The following is a 16,770-nucleotide window of genomic DNA, read 5'->3' as shown; positions in this document are numbered from 1 at the left end:
ATTAAGAACATTTCCAAGTTATTACTGGTGCCTAGGTGATCAGCCTATACTGAAAATTTTTTTTCTCTTCATATTCCAATATACCTTATACTGTGGGTAACAACGTAAAAGTCAGCAAACTTCAAACTACGCTTTTATGACATGCTAGTTGTGTAATTTGGGGTACGTTATTGAACGTCTTTGAACTGCATTTTACTCCTCAGTTTAATAGTGATAATACAGATTTTTTGGTGAGGATTAAATGAAATAGTCAAAACACAATGCCAGCTACTCAAGAAATGTTACTTTTTTTTTTTCCAATCCTCCACCACCCACCCTTTTCTTTTAAGTCATTCACAAAAAAGTACTTCAATCATTACAATACCCAGTTTAATGTCTTTACTTTTAATAAATTCTATTGAAGAAGAAAAAAAAAAAGAAACACTTACAATGTGTACATTAGAATTCTTTCAGCTTATTAACACAGCGTATTTTTTCAAACTGTAGTAACATTTTCCTTTTAGATTTTTAATAAGGAAGGAGAACACTTTAAGTCTTCACATGAAAAAATATTACAAGTGTTTTTAATACATATTTAATAAATAACAGCAAGTAAACAGATTCAAATACTGCACATTTTTCCATAGTATCCACGTTTTGGTTTTCCCTCTGAACCAACAGCTAAACAGATATAACTACTGAAATGCAAAAGTATCAACCACAGCAATTGCTATGCTTTTAAAAAGCCAACATTTACAAGAATCTAATAAAAATGTAATATCTCTTTACAGGAATAGTTAAAAATAGCTGGTAAATAACAAAAGTAAATTTGTAATTGAATATGCTGGTATGAATATCCAAAAAGCCAGAATTGTTTTTCAGAATGTCTTAAGACAAATTTCCAATTCCATAATCTGTCACTGCGGGGGCACCCTAACAATCACTGATGGGTGTGGGGCGGTGTGTTACAATATGTGTTTGAAAAAAAGCCGAAACTTCAGAACTAGAAGAATCTAGAAGTTTTACCTCACAAATACACTGAAAATAGCTACATACTAACAATTTGTAAAAAGAGTAAGAAAAAGAATTTCTATTTCTGTTCTAACTCCTTAACATACTGAATAAATACTTCACACTTACGTCTGAACATATTACAGAATTTTAACAAAAAACATATGACTCACATTTTCACAGAAGCTAATCTTTAGAAACTGAATAGACCAAATGAAGCCGCATGCTACTTAAATAGACAAAGGCTGAAGTATACCTCTAATTTCAAGTTAGAGTAAAGGGAAGGCCGTTAACTAAAAACATGAGTTGGAACTAGGCAAGGAAAATATGACAAAGTATTGCCACACTCTATCATACATTTCCTTTTTTTTTTTTTTTCTTCTTCAATTCAGAGGAATTCTGTGAAAGAGCAAACTCCAGCTGCCTGAAAAAGTGTGGCAAGCCATTCTAACTCCAAAGCTGCAAATTAACAATAGAGGTCAGCCTAAAAAGGAATTTTTTTTTTTTTTACTACTACCTATTATAAACTATACTTGAAACTATCACTTTCGAGGGATGAAAATGTGTAATTAAAGAGGAAGGGAAAAAGGAAGAAGCGAGAAGGGGAGAAAGTACATACCAAAAGACCAATAAAAGGCTTTCAAGAAGATGAAGCATGTGGGTTTTATTGGTAATAGCTGAAGCAGCTCCATCAGTCCATTGCTCATTAATAGACAAGTTGCCATCTAGTCTCTGGATCTCAGCTTTAAAAGGGTATATCTGCACTCTTAGCTACTTGCTTTGCCTAGATTATTAGCTAAAGTACTTATTTTTTACTTTCTTTTTGCTACATAGCCATACATACTATGGGAAAGAAATTCATAAAAATATTAATCATGATGTATATTGTCACAGAATCACCAATTTCTCATTTTTTTAATTTTAATATTTTAAATTTAATATCTTTCTTAACTAATGCTGCCCTGGGGGTGGGCAATTTTAAATCGAGTTGGCCTTTATCCTATTTTTAACTTTCACTGGAAACCATAATACTTACTTAAGAAAAGGTAAGCATTTAAAAATTTTCCAAAGTTGGCTGCGAGCAAGCAAAAAATTCCTTATTCTTACACACTAATTGCCTGTCAGGTTTTCATTAAAGCTAGGAAGAAAGAAGAAAAAGTACAAGTAAAACAAACATCAAGTATCAAAGGGGTTAATATTTAATTAAAACCAGTTCTATCCACTGTAACAATGACCTGGAGCCAAACAAGGCGGAAGATGTATGAGTCATTCTTTCTGCCCATGAATGAGACAGCTGATCTCCTCAGCTATTCCTCAAGACCAGCAAGCAGAACTGGAGCTCTGCCTCCATTCACAAAAACACAGTCCAGCATGAGCCATGTGGCCCAACCACAATCTTTTCATGTCACACCCTTCCAGAGAGCTACAGCAAGTAAACTTGAACTTGCAGTATAAATACACCGATTTTACTGCTCCATCTCGGAGCTCGTATCCTTTAAAGGAACGTATTTAAATAAGTGACAAGCTTGTATATACACTATACAGTATCTGTGTATAAAAGACTCACAAACACACATACAGGAACATAGTCCATCCTGCTTTACACAGTAACTTGTTACAGTAACTTGAATGTACCAAACTAAGGGAGTAAGGAAAGAAAGAAAAAAAAGAAGGATGGGAAGACGAAAAGGAGAACAAAAGCTATTGAAGAAATGCCTTATTTTTCTGGCCAATGATTCAAATTGTTTTACCCCAAGAATGTCGTAGATAATTGCCGCCCTTGGTAACCTTTTTCTTTGCATCAAAGGCTCTGAAGAAAGTTAAATTTTATTTGACATAAAAGTAAAACAGAAAGAAAAATCAAGCTTTGCACAGTGGTATTCTGTTTAATCCTAAAATGAAGCTACAGGCCATGGAACAAAATAATCATGACTCCACTAAGCCTGGTTTTACACCACATCCGCTTTTAACATTAAAATGATTGTACCAATGTAAAAGCACTAATTAATCCTGAAGTGTAAACATATTTAAACAGACAAAAAAGGGGACTATTTCCCTAGGACAGAAATGCCTTTAATACTTGATGAAGACATTCTTTCTGTATGTTCTAAAAGAAAGGAAACAGTAAAGGTTGAGCTGTTTTGAATCTCAAATCAGCTTCAATTTCTAACTAAGAATTGACCAGCAATGACTTGAGAACTTCAGCCAACTAGCTGTTGTTTCTAGCCAAATATTTTCTCTAAAGTTATATTATAAAATGCAAGAAAGTGTACACATTTCCTATAAGTGCACCAGAAAACCTCAGCAATAGTTCATGTATTGGGACCCTCTGTATAAACTACTCTATCCTACACCACATCTGTTTTTTAAAATTATTTTTTTATTTTTTGAAAAAATGCTTCTATTTTATAAATAAAACATAGGTTTAAAAAACATTTATTTAACTACTATGAATATTCAGAAATAAAATACCCTTACTCTATCTGCTACCTTTACATTAAATTCAAAAGGATACTCTTTCTGTCATATTTTAGACTATTTCCTGGCACAACAAAGAGAGGTGATCCCCTCTCTTCCCTACCCCCACAACATGTGAAATGACTGTCGCTAGATTCTAAGGAATTGTATGGACTTCTGTAAAATAATGCTTAATTCTCAATTCCTGTCTTATGTAAACCACATAAAATAACATCAGTTTTAAAGTTTTTACTCCTCAGTTAACTCCACTGGGGTTATGAGCATATATCCACGTTTATGTTCCATTTAAAAAAGAAAATAGTAGAATTTGTGAAAAATAAGATGAGTGCATTATGATTATTGTATATTATGGATGACGTGATACAAAATGGCTTCGAATATAAATTTAGCATCAGCCACTGAAGTGAACTGAGGAGGAAGTAATGACATCTCTGCTTTTAAGTAACCCTGACTATTATTTGAAGGTCACATTACATCAAAAGGAAAAAAAAAAATAAAGACCTTTTACATGAGGTAATAACCTTTGGTGTAGGAACGTTGTTATTGGAGATAAAACTTTGACTCGAAGTTATGGTAGCAGTATTAAACTTGACTTATTACACCACCATTGGAAAGCATTTTACGCGAATGACAGGGAATCACTGTTGACTTTTTCCTTAATGTTGTTAATGAAAGGGCACCTAAAAGAATATTCTAGACCCACAACAAAGTAACAGTCAAAAGAGGAACTATGTATTTATATGAGATGTATGCTAAAATTTAGGATGTCTCTTCAACTTGCATTAGCAGGTAAACTGTAATAAGCAAATTTAGAAGAAAGCGATCCTTCCTTAATTCGGTTTTGTATATCTTTCTATTTCTGTCTCACACATACAAGAGGTTCCACTTTGACTATGACTTTTAGGTTGTTAAGAATAAGACATTGCCATGATGTTGGGAAGATTGATATTTAAACTCGTTAGTTCACAGGATCAAATAACTGCAATTGTCGTTCTGTCAGTAGCACTCTAATTAGAAAGGCAAAGAATCAATAAGGAATGGCACATAGTAAAATTATAATATAAAGTAACTAGAACAAAATTTAAAATAGGCACATTCCACAATTTGTTTAACTGCTACCGTGGTGACTAAAAACATTAGCTTTTCAATTTTCTTCAGAAAAAAACAATTATCTTAAATTGTGGCATAGATGTTAAAAGCCTTTAAACTGCAGTTTGTCAGTACTTGGAAAGTGATATAAAGTTATATTCTTTAGAAATATTATTTCAGAACCCTGTCTCCCTGTATGGAAATTAACTTTGAGGGAGAATGCAAGTGTATTTTTAGAGAACTCTTTAGTGAACTGAAAACACTTTACATCCCCACCCTCAAATAGTCCTGCCTTAACTATTCCAACTTCCTCTCAGAGAGAAAACACATTTCATAATCCATAATAATTTACCCATGACTAATCCATATATTGAACTCTGGGTCAAATTTATAAAAATTCTTACAGCAAAAACCAAGTTAAACATGCTAAGACATATCATTTTCCAAGTATTCAGGGACTTCTATAATTTTTTTTTTAAACATGACCATCATGTTACACATTACAACTCACTTGACTCTCATGTCTAATAAAATTTTTAGACCTATTTAACTTCCCAGTGGGATTCTAACTCATGGGAGAAACTTGGTTAATTGCCAATGATCTTTTTTAAAAGGGTCAAAATGCCTTAAAATTCCATGGTCACTTTCTTGGCTTTGGAGCATTATAAAAAGAAATATGTAAACGGTTCACGGTTTGCCAATTTGGCAATGTTTTAATTTCTGGATGGTTTAAAGGACATAAATGGACAAATCCAGCTACAAATAAACTAGGGTAATTTTTGGATCTCTTCTTAGCTAATATTGTTCAAGACGTGGGATAAGTCAAGGTAAAATGTTAGTACAAAATAATATATTTATATTTAATTGCGACATACAAAAATTAATGTGGATTCTATGAACAGCAGTGAAAAAATACTCTTAAGATCTCGTAACATCACATTAACAACTATTTGCTTATGATTAGACAAATTAATATAAACTACTTTTAAAATACTCAAATTATTCTAAAATACGATCTTATCCATAGTTTGTAAATAATAGCCTATCTGTTCAGTAAAACACTTACAATTAACTCTTGAACTTAATTAAGCTCAGGTATTCTCATCTAAGTAGAAGTCTGCATTTGTCCAAATACATCTGTAATTTTCTACGTTTATTTTATGTAAAATTAAATCATCAGATTTGATTTACAGGTATGTTAATAATCCTAGGTAAAACTATTCTCTGCAGAGTTAAAAAAAAACAAAAAACTTGGATACATGATTCACTTATCAGAGATATAAGACACAAAACAAGTCAAAAGTAAAAAAAAAAAAAAATTACTGAAACTGATTTTAAAATGGTAAGAATCTGTCACAGATTCCACATTTTAAAATTCCAGAAACAGAGTTGCTATGCACATTCAAAATCTGCCAGCAAGTGCACTGACTTGGAATCAATGAGATTTAAACATCTTAAGAACCAACAAACCTTCCAAAACAATTAAAATACATATTTTCAGTTATTTCAAATAAGCGAATACATTTCTTCATAAATGTAATGTCCTCACAACCTTTGACTTTGCAAAACTAATAGAAAAAGTTAATATAAAAACTTCTGTGCAAATTTTTCATGAGAAAGTTATGTTGGAATATAAGGCTTATACTGCAATAATAAGTAATCTATTGCAATAAGTTTCATTTGCAGAGACAAGCAAAATGACCTTTAAATATAACCAAAGCTTTCACTAATACTTACCGTTCATTAAAAAACAAATACAATCACCCTTTCCAAGGACTATTAGGAAAGCAATTAAACTCAAAAGATTCATAAAGACTGTAAAAGCTCTTTGGAGCTTTGGAATATCAGCAAAACAAAGAAACTTATTTTACATGCTAACACCAACTTGATCAACTGCATTCAAGACCGTCAGATAAAAAACATCGGACAGCCTCAAAATAACTACTGCACCTGGGTTCCATTTAAGGAGACCCTCTCTCTCCTTTTAACCGTCTTAAAAATCTGATCCAAAACTTGCATGTTTCTCATACAAAGTGAACACAAATATAACACGATTACACTCAATGTTTAAATATCTACAGTTTTCTTTATATGTTTTCTACAAAGCACAACATAAAATTAATATTTCACATTTTTAATGCCAAATCCACAGAAAAATTTCAAATTATGAAAGCCCACTAAAGTCCTTCAATATTAGGCATTTCTGAAGTTGTATAAAGCTTTACTGAAGCAGTATCTCATTATTCCTATAAACAAAGTTGCCCACCATACAAGGTAAAATAGGTTGTACCACAAAATTTTATCAAAAAATAGCCCAAAATAAAAGAAATGACTTTAAATTTCTCCTTACTGTATTAAATAAATTCTAATAAAAGTGATAAAATAGCAAAGATTAACTTCAACAAACATTACATGAATAGGAACACATATAAAACATTTTAAAAATCCTCAAATCCCCCACAGACTTATTTTAAACCCATAGATTTCCTAAGTATTGGATACACACCTAACGTTCTGTGTTGTGAGCAAGGTGGAAAGAAGACACTTGCACTTAAATCTTGAAGCATCCCGTCCTGATGAACCCAGAGAAACTAATTTCTGCCATCAGAAAAGTCCTCCACCAGAACACCAAATAATGATATGCGCTGCTCTAAAGGAAACAGCAAGCCAGCCGGGTTCTGGCTCTAGGAGGTCTCTGGAGGTACAATAATATAAACCTGATCAATTGCAATTAAAATCTGAACAGAGGCTTAGAACTTGAAGTCTTGGTGCATTAGTTCTTGCCAAAAGCAGATGTGATTGTGAGCTGGAAGCAATTTCTCCTGGTAATTTGTGATGACACTGGGTAGTACAGCCCCAGAGTCCCCAAAGACAAACTCATCAGAGGCTCTAATGTATGCATGACACAGGAGGTGGCTCTTTTAGAGCTCAATTAATTGGGCTGAACATTAAGACAGCAAGTTCAGGACTTTTTTTTTTCCCCCTTCTAGAGTCACTTTTCCCCTCTTTATAGAATTTTGCCTTACCTTCTGCAAGCCATGTTTCCTGTAATTGACTTAGATCTTGAAAGAGTTCTAAAAAACAAATCAAAGACATAAACATAAGATTTACAGATCTTTAGTTTTCATTAAATGGAAATGAAATTGGTATTAAATATCAACTTAATTTGAGTCAATATAAGAAGGTTCCTTAAGTCAATATAAGAACAACATAGGATTCATAACTTAAATATCTCAATAATACTGCCTACTTTTGATGCATATTCATAAAAGAACACTTTAAGAAATTCTTTTAGTCAAGTAAATAATAAAATCACTCATCTTTTCTGTCTCCTTTTTAATAAATGGTTTAATAAATAAGCTTGGGGACACCAACCAACACACACAAACCAGGATTCACAAAAAGGCTGAGAAGAAGGTGTGTCTATTCAGGGAAACCTTCCTTAAACATTTTCTTCTCTTGCTAAAATAATACTAGGAGACAGATTAGAAAAACTGAAAAGCATTTTATCCATATCTTCTGGACCCTACATGAAAGATGTAGGACTACATGGTATAATTTTCAAAGTACTATGTTTTCAAGTTTAAGGTGTCAAAACTAAAAGAAACTATTTAAAATACAAGTTTTTAGAGGAAAATTTCTACATGGGTAGGTTTACCAAAGTCAAAGGCTGATAATTCTTTGACACCAGTTAATTATCAAGTCCAAAACTGTGTATTGTCATGTTGGGGAGTGAAGGAGTGTCCAATAAACATGATTTGAGGAAGTCTCACAATTCAGCCTAGCTAATTAAAACTGCAACTGAACTTTGATGATTAAATATAAGTATATTAAGTTTTTATGAAGGCCTCCTTATGTCTGAAATAATTTATAGTATATTGTCCTCCAACCAACAGATCATAGAACCTGCAGCCTAATTTCTCAAATTGTATTATAATTACTAATTAGGCCTTAACTATATTTCTGTGAACACTTTAAGGGCTCCAAACAAGACATTATGACCTCATAATATGGTCATCAAAATTACCTACAAAAATTATGATAATAGCATATGGTTTAAGTGTAAAGGGGATGGGAAATCAAGTCATTAATGCGGTTTAACTTAATGTAAACAGTGTACATAGTTGATGAATTTGCCCCACTGTGTTGGACATTTTTAAATTGTTATCTTAGGGTATGGGATTAATTATATGCCACATGGACAATGATATTTAAACACAACAATTAAAAGAAGGATGTTACTGTTTCGTTTTTATTTCCTTCTTCCATTAGTTTGTGACAGGACCATGAAATATTCTCTAGTGCAAACTGTCACATTATGTAAATTGCTCCAAGTAAATGTCGTAGTTAAATTCAGTAATTTCAACAGTTTATTATTTTTAACATAAGAGTGAAGTGTTCCTTTTCTTTATGAGGGTAGAGTGTAGGTAAAGAGTTGGGATTCAGCCCCAAATCAAACCTCACCTTCTGAGTCATGAGCCAGATCTCTGTTAATGAATTTTCTTTTCCTGACATTTGTTGGTTTCTCGTTACAATTTCTCCCACGCTGACTCTACAAAGGGAAAGATAAAATCCTTTAAATTTGTAAACCTCAGATGTCACACACACACATACATATGCATACATAAATCTACTGGATCCTCTTTCTAACTGAAAAATAAGAGTCCATACTATCAATTCTAATATTCACTTTCTTCATTTATTACACAGTGAAGGCTTATGCTGAGAATTTAGCAGCCAGGAAGAGTGGTTTTCCAGTACCGATCCTAACACACTACTATTTATCAGCCATACAGCCATGGTATCTCAGCATCAAAACAACATTAAGCATTACACTTAAAGTTGTTCATAGGCTGGATCAGTGTTAGATTAAAATACAGTGGATTTTATTCTCTCTAGGACAGCCCTCCCCCCGAAAAGCAAAAAGAGAGGAGAAATGGGGAAAAAATAGAAAATGAGGGAGGAAAAAAGAAACAAAAACACCCTATATAAACAAAAAGCGTCAGCATTTGTCTCAACTTCATTCTTTTCAATGTGGCAGACAAACCCAGCCAAAAACTTTGAGTGCAGCAGCTGCTGCTGCCCTCCATCTCCTCTTCCACTCATCTTGGGCACTTTAATCAGAAAAAGGGGTCTTAAAAACAAAACTATGCCTTATCCAAATCACTGAAAGGTAAGCTCATTTTGAAGACTGGGCTTCTAGAAGCAGAGTCGCCCTACAGTGGCAACAAAGCAGATAAGTATCTGCAATCCCAACCCCCTTGCCCCCTCCCTTCTCCTCTTCCCTCCCCACCCCCGTCGGAGTCAAGTTTATAAACAGCAACTTTCAAACTGATCACTCACATTGGTGACCATGTAAGGCACTTGCTGGTCATAAAATCCATCCATTCTGCTGCTCTTCGCAAATCTCAGCTCAGTACTTTATATTTTGAGCATTTAGCTGCAGATTTCTTCGGGATCTGGACTTCTATCAACCTAGAGGGGAACAAGATGGCTTTTAGGCTTAAAAAAAAAATCATGAATGAAGCTCTTGAATTTGCATAGCTAATTACCCTCCGACAGTCCCATTCACAAAAATAACCCTCCCTACACCGCCTCCTTCACCTGGATCCGAGAGAGTTCACAATTTACATATTTTCGGTAGTAACAAAAATCCGTGCAAGAGGCGATGTATTTATTTACACTCTCGATGTTTCCCTGCGCGGTCGGTGTACCCCAGGCAGCTCAGATTCGCAAACGTGTGCAAAACTAGCAATGGCGATCAACGAGACTTGCTTTGCACCTAACGGGACTAAAGAGACGGAGACACCTCTTTCATAAGGATAGTTTTTGCGACCCACAACCATGCAATTATCTGGAGAGACATAAAAAGTTGCTGGAAAGACCCACCTGAAGGCCACGCTAGGCGAACGGCTGCAAAAAATTCCCTCCAAATTTAATAAAAACATTAATTATTGCCCAGCACTTCCCCTTGGAAGCCGAAAGCGCCTCTGACAGAGCTCAATTCGGTGGTTTTTCCTCTACTTCTCCTCCAGGGGCCTCCAAGCCAAACTGATGGATCGCTGCCTCCCATTGGCTCCGCGTCTCTTTCACAAGATCAGATTTCGGGCTGTCAATCAGGCGGCTTGCGGCCCCTGCCCGCGGGTCTCCGTCGCCCCTCTGCCCTAGCCAGTGCGCGAGTGACAGGCGCGGGGTCCGCAGCCTGGGAACACCACCAAGGAAGTCAACTTCCTCCCTAACCGGTGGCTTATTGTTGAGGCGCCTGGGGATACTGAAACCATTCGCCGCTTCTCTTTACTGGTGTGCTTGGTCCACTCTTGGGCTGATTGCCTTAAAGCACTGTTGTGAGGTTCAGGTTCAGGCACCAAAGCGCGATCCACAGAGCTCTCACCTCCTCACTCTCCCGCCACCCAGGACCTCCAGCCCCTCCACTCTGACCTGGACCGGGAACCCAGCGCGCGCTCTCTCGGGCACGCTCTCCTTTCTTTCTTTCTCTCTCTCTCTCTCTCTCTCTCTCTCTCTCTCCCTTTCTCTCTCCCTTTCTCTCTCTCTCTCTCTCTCCCTTTCTCTCTCCTCTCTCTCTCTCTCTCTCTCTCTCTCTCTCTCTCTCTCTCTCTCTCTCTCTCTCTCTCTCTCTCTCTCCATATCCGTTCCCACTAAGCTTTTGGCCCAAGTTCTTTTCCCATTTTTCAACATCCATCACCACTTTATGGATCATGGTTTATCAAAACATTTAACAGCCGAGTTCAACTAAATTCTATCCTATCGTTCTTGGGTCAGGAAAATAAAGTGTCTATTAGGAAAGCAGAGGTTGCGTTGAGACGTGGGAGAATACAGAGCAATCAAGGTGAGAAAAAGCGTATCAACCAATTTTGTCCCGACCTGTGCACTGGGAGAAGGAACTTCAAGCGCTCGGAGGAGGTGGGGAAAGGGAGGGAAGTGGAGGAGGGGCTCGGATATCCCAGGGACCCGCACGTTTCCTGAGCTTTTGTTGTGTATACACAGAGGCGGAGGGTGTCACTTACTGTAGTTGACGCTTTCACTTCCCCTCCAGCTTTTAAACAGCCGGAGCCCGAGGTTGGGGACGCGCGGTGAGAGGGCTCGAGTTTCAAGAACAATGACTAGGACGTTATGGAATGAGAGCAGTGTCTCTGAAACCACTTGTCCTAACCCTCCTATGAGGCTTGGAGCCGTAAGGCGTCACTCAAGAATCCATGGTCCAACCGGGGATGGGACCAGGAGCGCCTTGGCGTTGAAATTCACTTTTGGTTCTGGCGGCGACCAGAGCTAGCGACCAAAGCCCTTTTCCCGCAGCCGTTTCGCCTGTTGGGAAACTTGCTATATCTCTCAATTTCTATTTGGAAGTTTCCTTACTTAAATGCAACATGGAGACGCTTTAAAATGGAATGTGAGCGAGCGCACAACTTTCAACTCCGGGCCCAGAGTAAGAGAAAGATCTATATCAAAAACAAAAAGAACACATGTATGACCAATAACTGTGGACAGCAGGACACAAACCGCGCGCTCTCTGAAACTGGGAAATCAGAGTTCACAGCGCGCGCACCTACAGGCAGGCATTTTGAGCGGGAACTGCAATTTAACCCGGGTCAGGGAGGGGTTCCGGGCGCAGCTTGGCCCCCGAGACTGGAACAGTGAGGTTCTCGGGTATTTTCTGAGGGTGCAACCAGGCGTAGAGCCAATGACAAAGGTGTCCCACCACCCTGCACTCCTGGGATCACACAGCTCCAGTAATCAGAGCAACAGTTTGCAAAGACTTTCCCTGAAGCAGGAGCCTGACGGGTATCCAGGGTAACCACGAGGGGCGGGGCTTAGGGTTAGGTCCCAGCGAGGTTCGCCCAGCAACCAATAACGAACTGTAAATCCCCAGCCCATTGTTGTTTATTGCTGACCCCGCAGCGCTCCGCTACGAGATTGGCTACTTTCTGGAAGGGGGCGGGGTTCCGCCCGCCTCATCAGCCACCTTTCGGCTCCATTCACAAAATTCCTGCCTTTCTTCGTCACGTGGTTGGGGGCGTGGAGGGGCAAGGGAAATGACACAACAAAGGCCCAATTCCCAAACCACAAAACTTTTTTCTGCCTCGCTACCTCCGCTTTGTCTCGTCGCTGAAACAAATACTAGATGTGAAAGGGCAAAGGAGCTTTGGGCTTGGGAGTAGTGAAGAGATAACAAAAAAAAGTTATATCCGAAATTAAAGACAGGCTCTAATGGGGGATAATTCCGGGGTGCACTGCCTACGAGAAAGGCTGTGCCAAAAAATAAGAGATTTGAGAATGAGGAGAAAGGAAGGATAGGAACTTTTGCTGGCTGCTTGGTCAAGTCTTGTTGAAGCTGCAGAAGGATTTTAGTTTTCTCAAGTAACGTTCTGTAATGTTCATTTCTACTTTGATTTATCCCACAGGGTCTTGTTGGTTTTTTAAAAGCGTTTTTTAGGAATTTTTCAGGTTTTCGCTGGCCGACAGTTTTAGTTTCCATTTCCAAAGTCCTGTAACTCCTTCAGAGACCCCATAAACTCCCGGTGACCCTTCTTCTCCCAGCACTCCGGCCCTGGGCTACTAAGTCTCCGGTTTTACTAGGTATTGCAAGGGTTCCACATTTTTCCTTTTTTGAATATAGTAAATGAACTTACATTTTTCAACTATTTGATCTTCAGAGTAACAGAAAATGATGTCATGTAAATAAGCATCTAGTCTCACTACAGTTTTAAACAGCATAAAATTTTGTCATAAATGTGTCCTTCTTGGCATGCGAACAATTGAACCAGCCTCTTTTCCTTTCCCCACTTTTCTGCCCTTTCTCTGCATTGACACTTAATGAGACAGTGTCTCTTCCGTCCTTTCTGTGTCTTGATACTGAGTTCACTCAGCTTTTAGTGTGGCAGCTGTTTATCTTCTATGCTTAGCACTGGGAAAAAACCGATAGACCAGTTGCTGAAGAAAGTAGAAGGGCTGAAAATATGTTTTTCAAAAAATGTTATTGTGGTGGGAAATATCTACAGAGACAGCTGTTCTATCTACAAGAGAGAAACATAAAAAGTTGCACAAAGTTTCCACTACTTTGGGGAATGTCTTTAAAAATCAGTTTGGCAAATGCCAGCCCTTTTTGAATGGAAAATTTCATTTTGGCAGGAGTACAGGCATAGAATGGCAGAGCAGAGGCCAAGAGGCTTTGACATTTATTTACTTGTATTTTGAAATCCCATTTGGGTTTTGAAATAAGAGTTCTTGAGAGAGAGTGCCCCCACCCTACACCCCAAAAAGTACATTTTTAAGTTTGGAGAGTTTTTAACTTGTGTATAGAGCTATTTAAATCTTTATAGTTCCTTTGCTCTTGTTTAGTCAAGACATATAATAATCATTAGTGACTTTTCTGCAGTTAACTTATGGCATCAAGCTGAAAATGCATGTTATTAAAGTGAATTTCTAAAAGCACTTTTTAAAAAGGAAACAGTAAAAAGGCACTGCTTGTTTTACATAGCTACTATGATTAAAAATAAAATGAAATTTTATTAAATTTGCATAGCTTATTAAGTAAAATAGAGGAGTTATCATTTGTTTTTTAAAATACTGTGTACTGGCTTGGCGCTTGTAGCACAGTGGTTACGGCGTAAGCCACATACACCCAGCCTGGCAGGTTTGAACCCAGCCTGGGCCAACTAAACAATGATGACTGCAACAACAACTACAACAAAATAGCTGGCACCTATAGTCCCAGCTACTTGGGAGGCTGAGGCAAGAGAATCGAGTAAGCCCAAAAGTTAGAGGTTACTGTGAGCTATGATGCCAAAGCGCCCTACTGAGAGCCACATAGTAAGACTCTGTCTCAAAAATAAATAAATAAGTAAAATACTATGTACTATGTAAGGCAAATTGTTAAAGGCCTGTTTGCACAGAGAGTCATCAAATAGATAAGAAAAGGGGATGCTATTAAATAGCAAAATTAGCAAAGGAAATGAACAAGTGAAAAGAATTCTAAAGGAATGTATATAGCCCTAACAGAATGGTGAAATAAAATCAATAGATTTAATGGGCTTTCTATGGGAAGAGAAATAGAAATTTAGGAGAAGGTTGGAGTCTAAGAAGAAGGTAAATCATCAAAGAAATGGATATTGTACAGAATTAGATGTTCCCTCCCTCCCTCTCAGCACTGCCTTTGTCAGCTGGTCAATATCTGTAAACTCCCTCAAGTAGAGGAAATGCAAACAGCTTTTAAACATGGATGAAAATTCTTAAATGCACGACAAGTCAGGATATTATACTTTACACTTAAAAAAGAATGTTTTTAACCCATCAAGTTTGAAGAAGTTTGTAATATGTATAGATTTGGATCTTAGGATAGGGACATTCACATATATCGTTGGTGAAATGTGACTTTTTTGTAACCCCTTTAAAGTAAGCTTACAATATGGACTAGATCTTAAAATGTGTTGTATCTATTAAACACTAAAATTAGACCCAAAAATTCCCTCTTGGGAAATCTGTCCTACAAAACTAAAAGCAATAGTACATAAGGACATTCAATGAAGTATTATGTATAAAGAGAAAAGTCTAGAAGCAACTTCAATACCCACCAATAAAGGAATAGATTTAACCAAGTATTTTGGAATTCTAAATTAATTATGTAATTTTTTAAAAGCATGCTATACCCTTGATTCTCAAATTTGAGATTATTTAAGACACTCTCCGTAAAAAAATCACTTTACTATAGGCAGAGCAGAGTGGCTGAAGCTTATAATCCTAGCACTTTGGGAGCCCAGGTAAGAGGATTGCTAAATCCTAGGAGGTCAAGACCAGCCAGAGCACCATAGCAAGACCTTATCTCTACAAAATTAAAAAATAGTAATAATGGAAAAATTAGCCAGGCTCACCCACTTCTATAGTCCCAACTACTCAGGAGGCTGAAGCAGGAGAGGAGCTTGAGATGTCTGAAGTTGCAGTGAGCTATGATGACACACTGTACTCTAGTCTAGGTGACAGAATGAAACTCTGTCTCAAAAAAGGCAAAAAATTCCTGGATAGATACATAACATTTCTGATTCAGTAGGCTTGTGCTGGGTTGCAGGAAGCAAATCACTTGGGAATTCTATGGCAGGAGGTTTTGTTGCAATTGGTCTGTCAACATTTCTTTGAGAAACCCTGGGTTGGACTTCCAAGTCCAAAGCCTGACTTGCTATGTATGCTAGTGTAGACATGTTTTGCTTGACTCACAGAATGCTGACCCTCATGGAAAATTCAGTGTCAACATTTAAAATTCAGATTACACATAAAAATCCAGACTTCCAGTACTGCTTGAAAAACCAGAGAATATAATAACACTGGGCCTAAATTCTTACATAGCCACCGTCAGCTGGAGCTGATATAAACGAGCTGGAGCTCCTTGTAAAGAAGTATGTGCTCTCCATTTTGCCATGCTCCACACTTTTTCCCAGTCCCTTTTTTCCTTATTTATGTTACATACCTTTCCTCTGTATGATTTGCATGTGTCATAGCACGTCAAAGGAAAAAAGCAGAAGACAGAATAAACAGTATCATATATCCTGTTTTTATTAAAAAAGAAAAAAATGTACATACAGATGTGTGCGTATACATGTAAACATATGAATACATATAATATACAGTAGAAACTCTGTAAGTTCCATCAAAGGGAATGCAACAAACTGGTCAACATACAGAGGTGGTCAACATGAAGAAGTAGGCCCACTGTACATCAGTAGTGCCTGTCCACTCTATGAAAATTAGGCCAAGTTAAGGAGGTAGTCAGTGCAGGGAGGTGGTCAACTATGGAGGTTCTACTGCATATTGTTTTTTAGTATTGCCCCTGAAAGGGAAGTTTTAGCCATTATTAATTCCTAATCACCTTCCTTCCATTACATTTTAAGGCCACAGTTATACTTCCTGTCTGTATGTCCTGTAGTCCTGGGAGGGTCACAGACCATTGTGATATTTAAAATCCATCCTTCTAAGAACCAATTTTCAACATTTAAGGTCAATACTACCACCCCCTTGAGAATGTATGGTATGTACCTATGTTTTTACTCTATATTATAGATATTATATTTCCTATGAATTCTGAATTTTTTGATAAAACGAATGGCATGGGAAGACACACATCCCTCTTTTGTCATGAGGTCACTCTGAAAGTGGGAAGTAAAAGATAATTAAATTTTTTTTAAACGTAACAAACATTTGTTACAA

At 37.1% G+C, this 16,770-nt stretch overlaps 1 protein-coding gene across 4 annotated transcripts in view; it reads right to left on the bottom strand.

Annotated features, from left to right (window-relative positions):
• ETV1 (ETS variant transcription factor 1) overlaps positions 1 to 11,720 on the bottom strand; it is a 97,710-nt gene extending 85,990 nt beyond the window's left edge. Inside the window, exons 1-5 of one of the 4 annotated variants that reach the window (XM_053609555.1) lie at positions 10,447 to 10,979; positions 10,162 to 10,348; positions 9,901 to 10,032; positions 9,022 to 9,109; positions 7,584 to 7,631 (exon numbers count right to left, since the gene is read on the bottom strand). In XM_053609555.1, coding sequence (XP_053465530.1) covers positions 7,584 to 7,631; positions 9,022 to 9,109; positions 9,901 to 9,945 — 181 coding nt within the window. In that variant the 5' untranslated portion in view covers positions 9,946 to 10,032; positions 10,162 to 10,348; positions 10,447 to 10,979. Of the gene's footprint in view, positions 1 to 7,583; positions 7,632 to 9,021; positions 9,110 to 9,900; positions 10,033 to 10,161; positions 10,349 to 10,446; positions 10,980 to 11,582 lie in introns of those variants that run through there. The other 3 variants (XM_053609557.1, XM_053609556.1, XM_053609554.1) reach the window with 3 other exon arrangements.
• Between the last annotated feature and the right edge of the window lie 5,050 nt (positions 11,721 to 16,770).

The sequence above is a fragment of the Nycticebus coucang genome, chromosome 11 (assembly GCF_027406575.1).
Source record: "Nycticebus coucang isolate mNycCou1 chromosome 11, mNycCou1.pri, whole genome shotgun sequence".
Taxonomy (NCBI): domain Eukaryota; kingdom Metazoa; phylum Chordata; class Mammalia; order Primates; family Lorisidae; genus Nycticebus; species Nycticebus coucang.
The sequence above is the reverse complement of the archived record's forward strand: the minus strand, read 5'-3'. Positions and strand labels throughout refer to the sequence as shown.